The sequence below is a fragment of the Stigmatopora argus genome, chromosome 5, assembly GCF_051989625.1.
Source record: "Stigmatopora argus isolate UIUO_Sarg chromosome 5, RoL_Sarg_1.0, whole genome shotgun sequence".
NCBI lineage: Eukaryota > Metazoa > Chordata > Actinopteri > Syngnathiformes > Syngnathidae > Stigmatopora > Stigmatopora argus.
Genome location: NC_135391.1, coordinates 9,634,629 through 9,655,638, shown reverse-complemented (window position 1 = coordinate 9,655,638; position 21,010 = coordinate 9,634,629). Strand labels below are relative to the sequence as shown.

Below are 21,010 nucleotides of genomic sequence, written 5' to 3'. Positions count from 1 at the left end.
ATCAGAGTTTCAAACTGGTTTTCGTAAGGTTTCGTTTCAATAGATTCATTCCACATAGGGACGAATTCAGTTATTTAATAGTCACATTTGAGATTATTAAGGCCTCCTGATAGTCAATTAAATTCTCCATATGAAGTATTTGAATGATTATTAAACATAAATACACGTGTTAAAAAACTAGTAGCCTCGTATCAAGTATGCAAATTATTTCTTAATACGGTACAGTGGTTTCATTTCCTTTGACGTTTTGATTTAATCATTTAACAGCAACGAATGAATAATAAACACGTCGTATGGCTGTTTTGTTTTGGTTTGACAAAGTTTGTTCTTTCTCGACTTCCGTAGAAAGGTGGAGTTAACACGTGACTCTGGATTGTTAAAAAACAGTTCCTGGGACAAACAAAACAGTGACAAGTGAACCGAAAATGAGACAAGCGCTCCCCGTCATTTGCCTATATTAGCTGTTTTATTCTTTTTACGACAGGAAAAAACGAAGCAAAGAAGATCAAGCGGCTGGTAGAGGAAATAAAATGGAGGTAGACCGAGTAAACAAGACGATACCCGATAGCATTTGAGCCTTGATTCCGTCATAAATATTTTTCCTTCTACGAACCTCTTTTCTTTTGGGAGTATTAATTGTTCTATCATTATGAAGTAAACGCGATCGCTTCCTAATTGTGGCCGAAAAACTCCTCAAAATTATTGTGTTGACAAGCCCTGTTTATCTTGTCAACACAGCCTTCCACTTGCTGCTTATCAAAGAAAAAACGTGGTCAGACAGATGCTTTTGATGTCGATTTTCTGCACAAATATTGCAGCAAAGACTAGTACTGTCCTAAAATTGTTTAAGGAGAAATTTGCGATGTGAGAGACGGGTTTAAACATGGAGGCAGTACGACCTAAGAAGACCAAGGCGAAAGTCAGTACAAAGGTGACGTTTAATTTGATTTTTTTTATTCACGTTGAAGGGTTTTTGTGGGTTAAACCTTGAAAATTGGTTATAGAGTTTTACTTCTGCTTCATACTTGCTCAGACCAATTATCTACTTATTTGTTGTGAGCAGATCAGGAAGCAGAAAACAACGCAAGCCAAGGAAAATGCCTCTTCATCCGTGTGTGATGATGCTTCCACCTCTGAATTTGCAAGCATCCCTCTATCCGCTCCACTCCAGGAACCACAGCAGGAAAGACTTGAGCCCATTCTTATGCCTGAGACCAAATCCAAGGCATTAGATCTTCCCGCAGAGACGTCCCTGTCTCACGCTGCATCAAATGAGACTTTACGATCAGTTCTCGATTTGTCACAGACATCACGAGCCACAGTGCAGCAGGAGAAAGAAATTGATTTAAAGTCCGAGCTTAAGGCCACATCACATGCGTCACGTGTTTCGACGCATTTAGACATTAAAAGTGTCCCCAGTGCGCCTCCTCTTTATCCATCTGTCCCGACACTGGAGGAGGGATCCTGGATAGACCTTCACAGTGCAGCAGTGAAAAATTCCGTGAAAGGACCTGCCGTTTTAGCACTTGCCGAGCAGGAATGTTCTCCACTTAGTTTGCAGCCTCTGGAGTCTGTGGTTGAACTTTCCAAGACAAAACTCTACCCTGAATTACCAAGAGCCACAGCAGAAGTTCAGGTACATTTTTTTGTACAGTATATATATAATATTGCTTGATATGTCTGTGTGTGTTCTTTTTTCCCGATTTTAAGTACTTTTTAGTACGAGCTCTGCGAGCTAGAGCATTAATCAAGAGGGGATTTTCACTCGTTCCCTCCCGCTCGCAGGGAAAAATTATCAGGCGAAAAGTAAATCCCTGATGACCTTTGGCCTTTACAACAGCTTCTAAAACACTGACTTTATCAATGTCAAACAGTGTTCCTCATCGATCTTGCTCCAACTTTCTCTGAATGCTTTGGCCATATCAGCTTTACATGTTTGAGCCTTGTCATGGGCTATTTTCTTCAAATTCCACCACAAACAAGTCCTGACATTGACCTTAAGTGTGCGTTTTGGCATTTTTTCCCCCAATAACCAGATACATTATCATCTTGAAGAATGATTTCATTATCTCAAAATGTCCTTACAACTCATGGGTTAAGAAATGTGTCCAAAAAGGATACATTTTACAGTTTGGAGTTGAGTTGATGCTATAATTTGTTTTCCTGCAATGTATTGACTCTAAATTTGGTCTGAAAAAAGTAACTGTCAACTTGTTTTTCCTGAAACAAGAAAGTTGAAATGACTTTATGACTAGTTATGGATCATGTCATTTTTTTCTTCTTTAAACTCATTTCATTTTTTTCTTCTTTAAACTCATTTCATTTTTGTTCTTTTGCAGCCATTCTCTTTGGAGCAGCTGAGTGTTTGGGAGCCTGGTGGAGGCTTACGAACTTGGCTAGAAGGCGTGGAAGCATGCACAGCTCAGTTCTGTGCGCTGGCTCGACACGAGATTCACGAATTGGCCGAACTTCTGCAGAACTACTGGCGGTGTCGCAGACAGCTGACCCAATCACACACGCAATTGCACACGCAGTCGTCCGACTGTAAAAGCACTCAGAATCGTCTATGGAGCTTCAGAGATGAACAGTTGACACTTCAGGTTCAGTGTCTCCAAAACCTTGCTGAGCACAAATATGCAGTAAATGAATTGATATAATAGAATTCACTGATATTTTTAATGTTTTTTCTTTCCTCTTTAGGGATTGTGCGCAGATCAGTCGAAAGTGTGTGGCTACCACCGTTTCCAGCAAGCAGAATTCAGTCAAAGTGTGCTGGCTGAGTTGAGCAAACTTTTTGAAATTCGCAGTGAACTTTTACATCAGAAGGTGGCACTGCATGCTTATACTGCTCTGCTGTCACGTGTCCAGGTGGAATCCTTCTTGTACCGCTTATTAAAAGGTGATATGCGCATACACTGCTCCAAAGTATTGCCCATAAATCAGCCACAATTCACTTGTATTCAACTGAAACTACAAAATATTCATTCACTTGTAATGTTTAAGAACTGTTTCTTTTCAAATATTTAGGAACAATTTCCATGGGTAATACCAATAGATTACCATTTCATTTTTTTTCCAAGCCAAGTACTTTGATTATAGGGTAGTGGATTTTCAGCTTATCCCCTCAAGGGTCAGACTTTGTGTAAAATGGCTGTATATTCTATATTGAACATTGAAGCATACCACACACATGCAGGAAAGCAAGAATAGTTGTCAGGTCAGCAGGGTTTGCAAACAGTGAACGTATCCAGCTGAATGAACTCTTTTGTTGTTTGTCTATGTATTTCTTTCAACAGAGTGTTCTCCTAGCCAAACACGGCCCTGTTCCTTTCAACCATTGAAAGATGCCATCAGCATTCTTTTTAGTTTCATGCGAAAAGTCCTTGATGATACACAATTTCAAGCAGATATCCATCACTGGTTGGAAATACTGGTAATTGTGTACATTAGTGCAGTGTGTTTTGCTCCTCCGCTGCTTATTTATCATGATTTTGTCTCTGCAGGTGGCAGAGCTACTCCATGTGGGAGGGTCAGGAGAGCATCTGTTCTTGTTGTGTCATTTGCTGTGCTGTCCTGCTGGGGTGGGCAAGTGGGCCGCCCCTTTCCTTCAGGTAGGTTCATAAAATATTCTTGTGTCCGTTACTATTACATATATATGATATGTCCCAATTGTCCACTTTTGCATTGGAAATTGCATTGCAAAGACGCCTGGGGGGAAGAAAAAACAAATCCCTTGTTTTTGCAATTTAGTTGTGCAACACAAAATGTAAATTACGTTCAAATATTTTCTTTTCCATAACTAAAAAGTAAAATTAGTCATCCAATTTGATCCATCGGGCCATTTTGGTTGTGATTTACTTGACCTTTTTAGTTGTCACTCGATATTTTATTTGTCCTAAGGTATGAATCAATCATTCACTATAATTGACAATTATGGATATCAAATCCTGCACTGAAACATTTGCAAAATGTTATTATGATGTTTTCAGATCGAAGTGAGCGGGAACGTCTGTGGAGTCCAGGACTTTATGCAAGCATTGGCAATTCTTATGTCACCTGCTCGGTGGGTTAAAAAAAAAGGCGTTCACTGCCCAAGAACACTATCAGAATCAGTTATATATTTATTAAGTAATCTTTCCTATCAAATTAAGTTAACTAATTGTATTGGTTAGTTACATTTCAATGGGAGCAGCACCACTCTTAATGTTATTTTCATTGAATTCCTTCATTTTTCCAATGTGAATAAAATCAAATAACTGGTTAGGTCTGCATTTCTATTCTGACTTTAGACATCGTGCAGAGTTTTTGACCCATATGAAACCATGTGAGAGCCTAAATTCGGCTTCGTCTGGACCTGAGTCTGGCAACTGGACTCTTGTGGATGAAGGAGGAGAGGAGGTACAAAGGATTTTGGATCACAATAAAGCAATGATTATTTTTCATTGTCATTGACAGCGATATATGACCAATCAATTTTGAGGAGGATGGTAGCTGTTTTTATCGTAATTGATCACTTATCATCTCTCCTTGGTGAAATCGATTGGACATCTATCACAGTCAGCGAGTGACAGCTGTTGAGTTAAAAATCAAACAATGTAGAAACTTGACAAGCGTGACATTTTGCAAAGGAACACCCGTCTAGAACATTCAATGTCTTCTATAATCCTGATAATGTTTGATAGATGAATGATTTGTAGTTTGTGTGGGGAAAAAGGTCAAATGACAGCGTGTTAAAGTTGTTCACACAATCAAAACAAAACTAAATGTTCTTGTCTTTGTTGCTGTCAACTGACTCACACTTAGAGCTGTTAAAAAAGAGCTAAAGTGCATGTAATTATTGGTCTTTTGACTGAATACCAGATTTAATTAAACATGCTGTCCTCTTTTTTAGGATGAGGATCCAGAGAGCAGTTGGTTGCTGCTTTGTGAGGATGACCTTGTCTCCTTTATGTCCCAGTTCCCATTCCAGCAACTCTATTCACACATGCTGGGGATGAGCAAGCACGGTAAATGTCTACATCTTTACTTTTGTTTTGTAAAGCTATAATTAAGAGAGCAGTCTTTACAAAAAGTCCACCACAGTGATGCACAACTACAGCACTGAAACCCCTGAAATGATTATTTTGAAAAAATCAATACATAAAGGGGATTTTTTTCCCCCTGAAGGAACTAACTCAACAATTGGTTTGCAGGTGTCTATGAGTCTCACGGGTACTCAAGTCAGAAGATGATGCGTGTCTTTGCCTTTGCTTCTTCGCTCATTGAAATTCTCGCCCTTGGCCTACAAACCTATAACAGGGCTCGATACAGACAACTAGTGAAACGAATAGGACACATTATACGGTTAGTGGGTCTTTTGGAGTGTGCACGTTTGAAAAAGGCATGGTGGTTTGGTCACATCCATAAAAATGCTGTCAGGCGATGTTATTACGTCATTTATCTGGATCTCTCTTGCAGGATGACGCTGTGTTATGTCAGTGATCATTGGGCACAATATGTTAGCGGGACTGGTACTAGTGGATCTAACACACACGTCCACTCTTTACCTTTGGAAAAGCTGCAGGTGGAATATGATCATCTATTCCTCAGGACTGTTCTGCATGTTCTCAGAAGCAAAAGGTTTGATACTACAGTGTTTTGTTTAGGATTTTACAGTATCATACATACAAAACTATGGTGTAAACTGGCTAGTGTACCCTGATGGTAATGTTATATTTTCAAAGTGTGGAATCCATAACATGATTTAAAGTTCAAAAGGTCAATTTTGCACATCAACTCCCTTTGATAAAATAAAAACATTGTTTTTTTAATACTCATCCATTTCTTTTACAGGTTGGGAATTTGGTTATTTATGTCTGAAATGCCCTATGGGACTCTATCCAGCTACATGCTATGGAGGATCCTTTATGTGATGCAGTGTGTCGTCACTGAAGGATTGGAAACTCTTTGTGCTTGTGATGACACCGAAGCCTGCATTCTAGCTTTAAGAGGTAATTAAAATTTTGACAGTGGATTCTATGACTGCAGCTCGCCTGGTTTCAATTCATACAAAGCATGAGTCGGAGACCTTTAAACTTGGTGATCATGTGCAGACCATTTTTTTCTGCAGAACCCGAACATCAAGAGAGGTTTGAGTTGTGGTTGTGTGAGGTTAACAGCTCTGACGGCATCTCCCTCCTCACTGCACTTGCACACATGGCCACACCAGCCCAGTACTCGGATCCAGCTTTCGTCACAACCATCACTCTGCTGATTTACCAGGTATGACAAATGTGCAAAGGAAGAATGAGGTTTCTGTTCAATCCATCGAGACGTAAAACAAGGGCTGCAGTAGCATTTATGCCTCGTCAGGGATAATAACGCCATGTTTTTGTGTTATTAAGAAAAGTCATTTTTATTGTTGTTCAGGATTTAGTGGTGAAGAGCTGCGCTGTTCTGTTTCATCCTTAACGTCTTCAGAAAAAAAATCCAATGCCTTTGTTTTTGCGATAAAAGACGGTTTGGTATCACTTTATTTTGCCTGCAGGTGTCTTATGTCAGCGTATCCACTAGAGAAATTTACTCTAAGGTTGGAAGAGAGTTGTTGGCTACCATAGCATCAGCACATCCCTTTATTATCTCTGTGCTGCTGGGGAGGCTGAGTGAAACCATCCAAACCGTCGGCATGGTTGGTTCTATTGGTTTAAGTTTCACTAGAAGAATATACTGGAGGTATTTTAATGCTTTCTCTTTGATAGGTGGCACTGTACTTGTGTAAAGAGCTTCCCCTGAGCTTGTGGCATCCTCAACCAGAGGAGATATGCGTGATTGGGGCGTGGTTGCTGCAGCATCCTCTGTCCGCTGTGGAGAATCGACTGGCTTGCGTTATATTGGAGGGTCTCAACTGGGGATACTCCCAGGTAGTTTTAAATGGTTTCCCACTTGTCCCATTTTCACTTTGGTCTGAAATGACAAAGCCTGTTTGGGTTGTCAGGATGGTTCCTTGGCCTTGTCGTCATCGCTTCACAGTAAAGTGGCTCTGCTGGTGGCTGAGGCGTATCAAAAATACCTGACTGATAAACCCTATAGTGGTCTCATATCAGAAGGAATTAAACAGGTAACATATTTTAAGACATCCGTCGCTCTCGACTTTTTCAAATGTTTCCCGAGAACGTCTCTTTTTCTTCAGGTGTCGTATCTTGCGAGCGTCCTTCGCTTAGGCGTCTCCCCTGAGGCATCTTTCAGTCAATGGGCGTGGCAGCTCTTACTCAGGCTAAAGCTCCATGCCAATGCACAGCACCCAAAAGGGGGTTGGTCTCCTCCTGCTTTGGGGTCCGTCCCACTTGTAGAACTCACACACTCGCCCAGCATGCACTCTGTTGTCCGGGCTGTAAAAGCAGGAATCCCTATTGGAGCATACCTGTCGATTGCTATGACAACAGTAGGGCATAGGTATGGGTTACTTCCTTTGCAATGATTTTTATTTCCCTTCCCAACTTAAAGAATGAGGAAAATCTGTGTCATTTATTTTTCATTAGCCTGGAGCACTTTTGTACCGATGGAGTCGGCCTGTTAAGGAGTCTGATTCAGTCTCGCCACCTGCGCGCTGCTGTCCATCTTTTGGATAACATCCTTCCCCAAATCTACCCACTTAGTTTCTACCTTCTCAGCAACGCTCAGTAAATATCACTTTTGCAAACAAACTTTCAATGCTTTCGTTATTCAGTAGCTACCTCACCAACACTTAACTTTTTGCGTCTGTTTTTCCCCCTTTTTTGTCAGGTTCCTAAGTTGCATTCAGCTATTCTTGCAGTACGACAGTGTGTGTCCACAGGGTGTGACACAGCAAGTCACACACCGGGTAGCTCCTCTCCTCACTGGAGCAATCTATGGAGACAATGTCCGACTGCTGAACAGTGTTATTCAGGTAACCTATTTACAATAGCTAGGGCACTTATTTTACAAATGGTTATTTTTCTATGCAACTTAATCAATATCGTGAGTCATTTTTTTATGTCGAAACATTATTTTACTCCTTATAAAGTCTGAGAAATTCGATGTGTTTAAAAACTTTGAGCAACTATCTTTCACTTGCATATTCGTCCTAAATGTTGCCCTTTTATATTGCAACCTAATAGATAACCTTAACTATGCACCAGCTACACAAATTATGCATAAATTCAGGCTATCATTGCATTCTTGGAATAAGAATTAAACAATTATTCCTCAAGCCCAATTGATGTAAAGGAGCTGCCGGAATTATGATGCTCACCGAAATTACTCCGATTTGTTCAAACTATTATGTATAATGAAATTGCGATATATACAGTCTTTCCACCCTTTGATTTAGAAATGCATGAATATTTGTCTTCCCTCCAGAGCCATGTGGTTGAGAGTTCACAGCCCAGTCGTGTGGGTGCCGCAGCCGTGCTGGAGTTTTGGATGGGGATTTTGACCCAGCAGAATCTATGGTACCGGGACAAAACAGTGTTGTTCCTCATTGATCAAATCTGCTTTGCAGCATTCACACATCATCAGGAGGATTGCCTGCTGAAGCTCCTTCACCAACAGCATAAGGTATTTTGATCAGGCATCCGTGGTTGTCTCAAGTCCACGTCTGATCCAACTGAGAAAGTTAGTAATGTCGTGGTTTGAATACCTAATGCAGAATGCTTTGGGTTACCATGGAGATCGAGGTCTGCTCTCCTCTCTGGTAGGCTGGATTGCTGGAAATGCAACACCGTCTTTCATAGAGGGCCAGTCACTGAGTGGAGAAGTAGGAGTCTCTAATCCCTAACAATTTGCATAAATAAGTATATGATCTCACTGGATTAGTGTTTCTTTGTTGCTAGGTTTGGTTTGCCTGGCTGGTACTTAACATGGAGGGCACATTTGAGGAAGACTCTCAGCTCAGAAGATGTGTTGAAAATGAGCTCCTATCAGAGCCTAGTATCTCACCAGAACAAGCCTTAAAGGTACATATGGGGAATTATGTATTCAAAATAGATGGATGACCTTTAACTAATTTGCCGTATGTCTGAGGCAGAGAGCTCAACAGAGGCTGAAGTTGCCAGTCACCCCGTCTTTGCAGCGACTACAAGTTTACCGTTGGGCCTGGCAGGCATTAGCCACGCCCCCTGACCATCCTCTCTTACCACTAGTTTGGCAAAAGTTCCTGCAGCTGTTCCTCAGGCAGCCCGGTCCCGATTATGGGTATGACGCTTAAGTCTTCCTATCTGATGAAACTATACAGTACAATAGAGCTAAGATGTGACTGTTATTTCAAAAGCATCTCCCAGCATATTATTTTGCCTATATATTTGCACATAATGGCAACAATGAGGACAACTTCAGATTTTCAAGTCCAGGTGATCTTACCAAAATGCATTTTGCTTGGGCTAGTCTGGCTGCCGGTGGATGCATTGGCCGAAGATTCTTCCAGACTTCCTCTCAAGCCACTTTGTTGCAAGACTTGAGGCAGAGGTTACAAACCATATCGGATTTCCACCATGCTGCCAGCCAGGCCTTAAGGGTGCCACCAACAGACACGGTCTCAGCAGACAACCCTAGCGACCGGTGGCTCGGTAGCCCCTGCCGCTCCTACCTCACCTCTCCTCAGCTACACATAGAGTTGGTCAGGTAGGTCTTCTGCTGTGCTTTGAGCAGTTAACAATATTTTCAACCAAAAATCTTTCACCTTTTGCAGGTTGTTTGGCGTTTTTGCCCTGTGGTTGGAAGATGAAACTCTGCAGAAGCAGGAAGTTTACCTTCCTAGTCTTCCTCCTGAATATGAACCACACAGACTTGCACAGGTTATGCAACAGCAACAGGTCTGTCTGTGTGTCCGCCATTTCTTTAACCCTTTCAGTGGACATTTTTTTTCAAAAGTTGAAACTTAAGACCTTTTTACCTTTGTATAAAGCTATTGACTATTCTCAATCTTGAACATATTTATATTAAAAATATTCTTATAATATAAATATGTAATATTATAGTATTTTCTCCTAATTATAAATATATAGTACTCATAAACTAATACAAACTCAATGTAATAGAATCAATAATGTTTACAGCCCCAAGTAGTACTGCAATTTATTTTTCACATTATTTATTTAATCATTCAAACTGGGAAGACTCACCGTGAGTGCTAATGTTCCAGTGCCATTGACGGTGCGAGACGCCCAATCTCTTTTGAACTGGAAGGGCGAACTAACGAATGTTCAATGGCAATTTAACTAATAAGTTCAATGATTGCCCAGTAAGGGTTTTAAAAAGCTTGAATTGGATATAAAAATATCTTATATGTAATCATTAATAGTTACATTGAATATTGATTGTTTGAATGCCTTTTATTGTCATTATACAAGTACAATGAGATTTAAAGCTTCACCAAAATGTGCACACATAAATAAGTAGTAATAAAAGGATTTATATGTATGTACTACAATAAATGTACATGTACCGCTTCTTATTTAAAAACCTAACACGATTTCTTCTAATCTTCAGGAACTGTGGCTGGAATATGTCGACCAGGAGCGTCTGCGACATGAAAAGAAGGAGGTCCTTTCACTGTGGGAGAAGGTGCAGAGTGAACCATCATTCCTCCAAACCGCCAACTCCAGCTTCACTGACTATAGCTTCAGCAATGGTATAAAAGAACCATACAAATCATTGCTTATGAGTTTATTGATAGAGAATCCCAGTCTGAGCATTTTTTTTACCTGCACTTAAAAAAATGTGATAGTTTTCATAGGAATTTAAGAAATATATATATATTTCAATTCACAATAGACTTCATTTATATGGAGATTGAGAAACCAAACGATATTGAAACAGGTCTTCAAATATAACAAATAAAGGTCTGTTTGCTTTGCAAATTAAAATAGCAAATTCTAAATTATCCATCTGTAAAAAATAATATCACCAACATGATTTATTTTATTTATTTGTCTCTTGGGCAGAAGATTTAACACCAATCAAAATGTGTAACGGCTGTGACTGTATTTTTCTGCAGCAAAGGACCGTATCCAGTCCAACTTGCAGAAGCATTCAGTGCCACTTCCTGCTCCAGACCTCCAACACTTCAAGACTCCAGTCGCTGAGGTTCCCAACCTTTGTCTGTCGGACTCCAAAGCTGCTGCCGAACTACTGCAGCGAGATCTCAGCATACTGCAGGACCAAGCAAGGTACCTTTAAACTATTATGAAGCACTTCTGCTTGTGTACACGATTATGTTCATGTGTTATGTTCACACATAAAACCCCAAAGGACTGCGGTTTCACGGGAAGCCCAGCAGGTGGCCATGGAACAGGAGCTTCTGGAAAATCTGCCTCTGCTTTACAAGAACCGACCGGAGCAAGTAACCCTGAGCCTAGAATGCAGAGGAAAAGGAGGGCAGCCATGCCAGGGCCCGGCTAATATCAGCGTCACAGTATGAGCGTTGCAGAAAAATTGACCAATTTATTAGCTTTGCTGTGAATTGTTCACCTGTGTGACCCTCTGTGATGTGTTCAGTGTGAGTGTGTCCAGAGACAGGAGGCAGTCCAGAATCAGATAACGTCGCTGTGCAGAGACATCAAAAACCTTCATACTGACGCTAAGGCTCCTCCTCCTCAAAGCTTGGCCCAAGCTGCTGTCCACACCGAGAATTTTATCACGTGATTATAACCGTCTGCTATCTACCGCATTTTCCGCATTATAAGCTGCAACTAAAAGACTTCAGCTTTCTCCATCTGATGTATAACACAACTCGAAACCACTACTACTATTACTACTACAACAGCTCCATCTAGTGACTGTATAACAAATCCCCTACTATTACTACAACCACTACTACTCTTGCGTCTTATAATCCTGAGCGCCTTATACATGAAAACAAATTGCAGTAGGCCATTCATTAAATGTGCACACTATTATACTCTGGTGCGCCTTATAGTGCGGAAAATGTGGTACTCTGAAATCACAAACCTTCAGCAAAAGTGATGTTTATTCAAAGTTTCAAATGTGTATTTTTGAATGTGTGCAGGGCTCTCGTGAACATGTACAAATCCCAGAAATCCCCATCGGTGCATCATGTTGGCGTAGCAGCCTTCTACCAGGTGGTGTCATTTGTGTGTGAAGACACATTACGACATCCACCAACACGCCAATACCTCTCCTCTTGTGTGGAGATACTGGGACAGGTACGCACGCGCATGCTGTTCTAGCTGTTTGATCACAAGACTCCACTCTTAAGAACAGCATATAGTAGAATGAGGACCTCTGCCCATGATTGTAACACAACTCACTGCGCTTTTGCCTCAAAGAGTTGAATTAAGATTCCTTCTTTAGTCACAATGAAATTAAAGTGAAAACAAAATAAATGAGTTCTTTGACCTTCCCCTGAATAATCTAAATATAAATAACATATTTTCTGAAGGTGTTCATCCAGGGTAATCCTGAAGAGTGTGGTCGTGTCCTGAAGACCATCTTGGAACAGAGACGTCTTTGCCCTCTTATAGCTCCTTTCTTCACGCCGAACGCAGCTCCTGGCCAGCTGGTCTTGCTCTACCAAGACGTAGTGGCGTCACTAGATCTTGATAGTGCAGACGTTATTTTCATGCTACTCACAAAGGTTGGACCAAATTGTGGAGGAATCTTCTGCACAATCAAAGCCACTCGGTTTCAATTCTCTCTCTGCATCGTTTTTCAGTTTGATTTGTTCAGCTGGCTGAACGAGGCCCATCCCGTATTTTCCGTAAGGACCCAGTTATTGGAACTCGTCCATGAGGGTCTCTGTGTATGCGGCCGAGATCCCGAACCGGACCTTCTCACCCCTTTTCACCTTATTACCAAACACTGGAGCTTGCTTTTACGCCACCATTTCCCTGACCACTACAGTGATTGCCTGCGTCTCCTTATGACCAGTAAGTGTATCTTTTTGCATGGTCATTAAAGCAGTCTTTGTAGCCTTCTTTGACTAGCTAAAAGTTCCTCTTATATTTGTCAGCAATCAATATGAATTGAATTAGTGTTGTGAAAAAAAATAAGCGGCAAAATATTTGATGGACAGATTTTTATTATCACCCGTGAATCATAAGAGGGAATTGCTTTCCATTTATTCCTATTTTCCTTTCATCTCCTGGCTAAGGAACAAAACACATAGTCATCTCTTTGAAGGACTGCCATCCACACATTTTTCACGTTTGCAAAATATTCAAGAAATGGAAAAGCGTGAATTAAATCTGAGTATTCTTTAAATGTTTACCAAGACAAATATTCATTGTGTCTCTAGTGCAAATGTTAGTGTTAATGCAAATTGAATCTGCCTCAATGTAGTATTCTCCATAATTACTGTCAGTCCAATTTGTGGTTCGCCTTTCATGTATAGAACAACTTTTCTCCTCCTTTCAAATCATCACAATGTGTAAGCACAATTCCCTGCTTATAGTAATGCAATAACACTTTGACCTTTGACTCATAACCAGAAGCGTTCTGAAACCAATTAATTTCATAACTAGAGGTACCACTGTATTTTCTGTTCCAATACTTTTGATCACCTGAAAAGTGGGTATTTTCCAATAAGTTTGTTTTTTTCTGGGTTGTTTCACACATATTGCCGTAAAACACACAAAATAAAATCTGGACTTCGAACCTTTTGCATTCATATTTTTATCTGAACCGAAAAAATGTATTCAGTGTTCAACAAAAACAAACAAATCTAACTTGTTCTTCCAGTACATTTGTAAAATAATACTCTTTTCAGTGTTATCCAACGGATATATATCTACATCAGAATCAATAGATAGATAACACCTCGTAGTTATTGCACTAAATCATTATTTTCTACAGGCTCATCAAATCAGCTATTAAGTCCGGAATGCTGGAAAGTGACAATGCGATCCCTCGGCTGCTCATCTTCCTCCCGCAGCAGCAAGAACAAATGCGAACAAGGGCAAAGCTCTGAGGTTTCTGCCCACGCAACAGCCTACTCAGGATCTCCCTATCGATCACCAATCACCCTTTCTCCTCAACAGGTGACATCCTAAATCACTCTATATTTTCACCGATGAAGGAAATTTCACCTTCAAAAAAATAGATGGAATATTTTTCAGTTTTCTTGATTTAATTCATAATGTTAGACATTTTTGAAATCCTCATCCAAAAGTGACTTCAAACCTGCCATTGTTATTGTTTTTTTTATATTGCTAATAGGTGGATGAAACCATAGATTGGCTCAGTGATTACTTCCTGCGCAATCGTCTCAGCAATCCTGACCTTCGTAGTTTTGGCCTCTACTCTGCCTGGTCTCCTTACATTAGTGAGATTATTACTTTCTGGGACTATTTGGTTCACTGTCTGAGCAGCGTGTCACTTAGCAGCTTTGCCAGAGATTCCGTGGGCAGCAAGAGAGTAATGCAAGGTAAATCGCGTAACATTTAACACTATGGTTTGTGCGCCTGCTCTTATGTTTTCATAACACAAGTCTGGAATTCTCACAGCTCTCCACGAACTGCACAATAAGATTGTGAAGTTATTCAAGCCGTGGATCTTTCCTCTTAACACTGAAGATGGGAGGTACGTTGGTCTTCTAGCAATGTTTTCACCAAGTTGTAATCAACCCTCTATAGGGCAAGTGACTATTTTTGGTTCCATATAAACTAACCAAGATAACTCAAGAATGAATAAAGGGATTATTATCAATCTTGCAGGATATGTTTGTAGTATGAAAGCAAAAATTTAGGTGAATTTTAGAAGAGGAAAGTGATGACATTTTAGGGTTTGAGGGCAAAGGTAGCGTGGCCTCTACCAAATATGGGGATGCTTTTAATTTGGGTGCTAAGGCAGGAGTCTGCTCTGAGTTAGAAATAAAATTCATAGCTAGTAAAATATCAAAACAAAATTACATGAAATAAAATACAAAGAACACCACAAAGAAATACACTGGTTAAAGGTTTTTTTTTTCAATTTTCATAGCATTGCCATTGACAACGGTATTAGTGGCAGCCAATGAATTTAATAATGGCTCTGTATAAAAGGTCTGGCTCCATTCAATGTATTATGATGAATGTTAAAGTGATCTGGTAATGTGTAGGTGGAAATCTATAGCTGTATCAACACTATTTTTGTTACAGTAATCTCAAGTGTTTCCCTTGGATGGAGACAGATGCGAGTGTTGCAGGATGTGTGGTCGCACTTTACGCTCAACACACGGACAAACTGCATCAGATATTCAAAGGTAGCGTCCAAACTATTGCTTTCCTGATGCTCCCTTTACAACATATACATTTGTTTTGCGCACATGCATTCCAGAGCGGCTTCTTCCGGGACAAAGAGGTGCACTTTGGTTTAGTCTGTTGCTGTACTGTGAAAATTGCACTTCTCCACGGACCCCAGAGTACCTGTTATACATGTACCACTCTCACCTGCGAAAGCTGCCATGGAGATACCTGCATCCGGACACGTTGCTCATGGAGCACCTCTTCAATGTGAGACCCCCAAACATCCGTTTCAAAACCATCAAAATATGAGACACTGATCACATTTACTTCATCTTTCAAGCAGACTCATGACTTTGCTGACTTTCTTACATTTTTTATCGTCTCGTTTGTCCATACAGGTGGAGAGAGGAAGTCCCAAAAGCTGCTTCCTGTTTATGGGAGAGATTTTATGTGAAGTGAACTGGGTCAGCGTCTTAAGTGACCACTTAATGCCACCTCCACAACAAGTAACATTTCAGTCCAATTTGAATCCTCAGAAGGATTCATACACCATGTTGGTGTATCTGTTATACATGCTGGTGTTTCTAGCAAAGGAGGAGCAGCTCCTCAGCCAACAGGTACCCTCTTAAATCTTTTGTAAAACTTTGTTGGAGTGTACAAAAGAAACGAAACATTTTCTTCCCCTTTTGTCCAGGACTCCCCACTTCTCAATCTGTTGACCCAATGCACATCTCTGCCTTGGCACCAATTAGATCTGTCATCCTACCAAGGAGTTCTGGCATATGTCAGTACCCACTACACTCCGTCTCTGCTGCTTAGCACGGATTCTGCAACTCACTTGTTGCTAACATCGCTACGTAGTGCTGCTGGACTTCATCCCCGCCCGTATGAAGCTGCTCACATGGTATAAATATCAAATTTTTATTAAATGCTATGTGTGTGTGTGTTTGTGTGTGTGTGTGTGTGTGTGTGTGTGTGTGTGTATATATAGGTGTGTGTGTATATATAGGTGTGTGTGTATATATAGGTGTGTGTATATATAGGTGTGTGTATATATAGGTGTGTGTATATATAGGTGTGTGTATATATAGGTATGTGTATATATAGGTATGTGTATATATAGGTATGTGTATATAGGTGTGTGTATATATAGGTATGTGTATATACGTATAGGTATGTGTATAGATAGGTATGTGTATAGATGGGTATGTGTATAGATGGGTATGTGTATATATACTAGGTATATGTATATTATATGTATGTATATATGTATGTATATGTATATATGTACCAACTACAAGTTACGTTTTGCATGCCAGGAGGGGACGCTTAAGGCGTCCGCCTACGTGTGCTGGGCCGTGCAGTGTTTGGTGGCTTTGGAACAAGCGGGCACCATCAGCATTAGCATTCTGGAGACGCAGCTGGAGGCCCTTTTGGAGAGCATTGTCACATTCAGCCCACCTGGTGAGGCGCTCTTCTCCCGCAAAAGTCTCCGTTGGCAAAGTGTCGGTTAACCGTTGCGTTTCCTCCACAGAAACGGGATTGGAGCAGAGGCACATGGCCTTCTGCAGCCTTTTCAGCGGCGCGCTGGCCGCGCTCAACAGCGTCGCCGTCTCTACGGGCGAGGCGCTCGCGCTTGGGGTCATTGCCTGGCTGGACAAGAAGGGGAAGGGCTTTCCCATTCTGCCTCTGCTCACTGCCTGCTCCCGCTGTCTGGCCTCGGTGAGCCACATGACTCGCATCATGGAGGCGTGCATCACGGCGCACTTTAAACACGGTAAAGCGAGCTCGCGCTTTCCGCTCATTGCTTTGAATCGCCAAGTCGATGTTCTGGTAGAGATGTTAGATCGCACCTTTCCTCGTCCAGCTGAAGAGGAGCTCGTTGGCTGGGGTCCCGTGTTAGCATCGCTGCAAGTGCCCGAGCTGACGGTGGAAGACTTCCTCTCCGAGAGCCTATCTGGGTGCAGCTTCCTCACGCTTTACGCCATCATCCTCCAACGCCTTAACTCTGAACACACAGGAGCCAATGAGAGGAGGACGCTGGCTCTAATCAACACGTGGACCCATCAGGTGTCCCCCAGGTTTGTGAGTTTGACTGGATAACAACGATTATGATCAATGGCAGCAGGAGGAAATTTTGGGGGGGAAAAACATTTTCAGGCTGCAGTATGACCCAATTTTGTATCATTCTACGAAATATGTCGTTGTGCGTCTCCAGCGGACCAGGCAACGAGGCTAAACTGTTTCTTTGGTGGCACAAAGCACTGAATCTGGCCGTGGAGCTGCTGCAGCCTCAAGCGAGTCTCAGTGAATTGTCAGGGGTGGTCTCCGGGCTATTGAGGTTGCAAAGTCGGCTCCTACAGCTGGGAGAAGAAAGACTCAATTCTGGACTACTCGGGGCCATTGGTCTCGGGAAGAAGTCCCCCATTTCGAACAAGTAAGCCAGATGTTTCCATCTCCTCTGTCTTTGGTCACATTGTGGTTCGGCTTTCCTACGGCGGGACGTGAAGTCTGCCAATTCGGGCTGGTGTGACAAATTAAATAATTGGCAACTGATTGCTGATCGAACTCTTTTTATAGTTTAGAGACATTATTGACCGAAAAATGGTCAAGCTAGAAATGGTCAAATTCCACTTCATTGTAATGGTGGTCTTATTTTTTGTTTTTTATTTTGAGTTTTTAAAAAAGGGAGTAAGTTAATTTTCCCTTTTTTGTTTTGGGGGAAATTGGAAAAATTTGTTTTAACTTAAATTAAAAACGACATATGGTTTTGTTTTGTTTTTCTTCACATTGTTTGTGTTAAGAACAAAATGTATGCATTTTTGGAGGTGACCAAATAGTAAATATTCCCTTTTCATTTTTAAATGGGGAAAAAAAATCTTGTGATTAGATAAAACAAAGATGAAGCATCATTTTTACCCCAAAAATATTTTTGCGAGAAACATGAAGTCGAAGCAAATCTTTAATTTCGCAGGCCACACCAAATTTTGTGGCAGGCCAAATCTGGGCAACGGACCCTCGGTTAACCACCTGTGAAATAAGCTTTCTAGAACTTTTCACATCATGATAATGCTCCTCAGGCATATTGCATTGTGTGTTTAGATTCCGGGTGGTGGTCCGCAGCCTGGCAACGTTTCTCTCCATACAAGTGGCATCAGAAAATGAGCTCCGACTCCAGCCCACTTCTGACTTACAAGCTTCTCCAAAAGCACAACAAGTAGGCATTTATGCCAAATTCCTTTACAAGTCTTCAATTGTCTCCTCAATGTTTTTTTTCCGCAGTTGTTGGGGCTGCTTGAAACCATGGCTAGCAATAAGCAGTACGCGGAATTGGAAGACTCGCTGAAAAAAGCCCTCCAGTTCATCCGCTATCCGGGCCACTGTCTGAAAGATGGACCTCGACTCCTGGCCCTGCTGACAAACCTGCTCTACCCTGACCTCAGATACCTTCAAGTAATACGTTGACCTTGATGGGATGAAAACTCGCTGCCTGAGAAACAGGTGGTACTAGTAAATGGCCTTTGTTGTCGCTGTCCGATCCCATTCTCGTCCCTTCTTGCACTTTCTTCATCTCATCTTCGAGGCTTTTTGTGCTTTCGATGACTCATCTGTTGATCATCACTGCCTATTTATTGAAGCAGAAACTCAATTCAAGATGCGGTACAGACAGTTCTACAGGAAATGTAACAAGAAAAGAGAAAAGGAGGAAGTTGGAGGACATACTGAACAAAAAGCTTGAGGAATATTGTGGAAATCATCCACAAAAGAGAGCCTATGTGCTTCTCACACAATCCATTGATGCCTTTGTGAGTTATTGAAGAAGCAGTATCCTTCTATTCATGTCCTACCATAAGTGCTTACTACCAAGGAATGTTAAAGGCCGCACTGAAAAGTACAAATATCGTGTAAGAGGAAAAAGTCAAAAATAGTAGCGTATGAGTGAAGTTATAATATTGTATACCAGACTTAAAGTAATATTTTTACGTGTATACATTCATAAAATCACAGCTACATTAAGGATGCTGCGTTTACATTTTGATAAATAATAAAATGCCATCATGCGCCGTTATCGATATAAATAGTTCAACGATCGTATCAATGATGGAAAGTCAGTCAGATTTTTAACAAATATATATTTTCCAGTTGAAAAGAATTATGATTCAAAATGTACTTTTTCTTCTTATGCTGCAGTTTTCTTTCTCAGAAATAAAATCCTAAATATCATTCTTAGCATTTACTTTTAAATATACTTGTTTTCCTTTTCAGTGTCACTGCGATACTCCTTGGTAGCGGTTCTTGTTTTTTGCCAAAGTCCATGTCTTTTTTCTTTTTTTAATCTTAATTGTGTAAATGTTGAGTCTGGTGCAAAAAAAGAAAATTGCATTCCCCCCCAAAAACACACTCACAAGTGGTGTTATGTAATGGTCTTCTGTTCAGATTCACCTTTTTTTTACCACATTTTCGCAATGTGTCGTGCTGTGACTGTTAATGTTTAAAGCATTTCTTTTTGTATGCATCAGCGACCAGAGGCGAGACTAGAGAGGACACAATGTCTCACATCTGCTGTTTGTTTCAGTGGTGGCTTGAGATGGCAGGGACAATTGTGAAAATTTATCATAGACTCTCCAAAAAAAGCACTATGTCATTTCTTTTTCAATGGCAACACGGGGGTGTCCAAACTGTTATTAAATCATCTTTGTGTATGGGGGAAAAATGCTTTTAGTTTGCACATCTCTGTGAGGCTGTCCCTGTGTCCCTGTCCGACACCACATCAGGCTAGAGGCGTCTCTATGGTTACACAAAAGGTAGAAGTGGGAGAGGACGGCTTGCTCTAAGACAGAAAACTCAAGGGGAGGGGGGCTGCACATTTATGCGTCTTTCCCACACAATGTGAGTTATTGAAGAAGAAGTATCCTTCTATTCCACATTGGTGTAAAGCGACTGTCTGGCGCTCTCATTCGCCTTCTGTTCGCTTATCACTCCGTTCTGGTGCTCAATTTACGCTGCGTGGCATGTACCGTGTTCCCATCCCAAATGAGACAAGCTGGCACACATCGCTGTCTGGCACGTCCTGTGTCACCATGGTAACTCCGCTTCAGGTCAGGAATTGTTGGTCCTGGACTCTTATAGCGCAACCAATGGGCACGAACTCAAAATGTTTAACCATGAGATGATTGGGAGAGTCTGGTTTGGCGTCTGACACCAGAGGCTTGTCGAAAATGACTCAGTTTTTATTTACAGCTGAGTGCACACGTGTCAGACAGTCCAACAGGTGAAGTTGGGCTTGATGACTCAGACTTTGCTCTTTTCTCCGAATGACCCGTCAAGGCTGAGGGAGCCTTTTTTCGCCTGCACTTATCACTTGAAAGTCACCAGTAATGACTCAGACCTCCACCAGAGTTCTATTCTAAGTTCATTTTTAGAAAACTGTGGGCTGCTTGGTGATATACAGCACAATTTATATGTTTTGTGATGTGTATTCTGTCTTGCCTTTTGACATCTGTGAGAAAACCATGAATCATTTGCCTCCACTTTGATGCACGTGGTTTGAAAGGTGACTGCTGTTTTTTCAAAGACAGGGCCAAGAGGTTTAGATGTCCAATCCATTTTGTCTTTGGGGGGCTGGCAGCGAATGGCCCCTTGACCGTCAATGGCAATTAATGATGCGTATGTCTGTTGTTGTCAATAGCACGTAATTATATAGTTAAATATTCAGAAAATGAAAAGTGAAAAAAAGGAACTTTTAGTCATTATGGGGCTATGACCAGTGTGGTATTTCTGGGTTTATTCATTTAATACTTTAATATTGCTTTTATTAATATTTAATTCAT

At 41.1% G+C, this 21,010-nt stretch overlaps 1 protein-coding gene across 1 annotated transcript; it reads left to right on the top strand.

The window, feature by feature from the left end:
• Window positions 1-369: 369 nt before the first annotated feature.
• Window positions 370-20,941, top strand: epg5 (ectopic P-granules autophagy protein 5 homolog (C. elegans)). Its single transcript, XM_077599852.1, has 45 exons — window positions 370-931; window positions 1,064-1,636; window positions 2,340-2,600; window positions 2,701-2,899; window positions 3,297-3,433; window positions 3,504-3,611; window positions 3,990-4,063; window positions 4,290-4,398; window positions 4,892-5,006; window positions 5,193-5,343; window positions 5,458-5,619; window positions 5,833-5,990; window positions 6,110-6,261; window positions 6,527-6,667; window positions 6,738-6,899; window positions 6,974-7,096; window positions 7,169-7,431; window positions 7,518-7,658; window positions 7,762-7,906; window positions 8,359-8,556; window positions 8,648-8,755; window positions 8,832-8,954; window positions 9,026-9,192; window positions 9,382-9,618; window positions 9,686-9,809; window positions 10,486-10,627; window positions 10,994-11,165; window positions 11,248-11,410; window positions 11,494-11,636; window positions 12,005-12,161; window positions 12,398-12,592; window positions 12,671-12,884; window positions 13,810-13,994; window positions 14,173-14,380; window positions 14,460-14,535; window positions 15,093-15,196; window positions 15,271-15,446; window positions 15,578-15,796; window positions 15,874-16,083; window positions 16,499-16,643; window positions 16,714-16,956; window positions 17,047-17,260; window positions 17,398-17,616; window positions 18,282-18,396; window positions 18,462-20,941. The coding sequence occupies exons 1-45, from the start codon at window positions 884-886 to the stop codon at window positions 18,642-18,644; spliced, it is 7,662 nt and encodes a 2,553-aa protein (XP_077455978.1). The 5' UTR covers window positions 370-883; the 3' UTR covers window positions 18,645-20,941.
• Window positions 20,942-21,010: the final 69 nt, after the last annotated feature.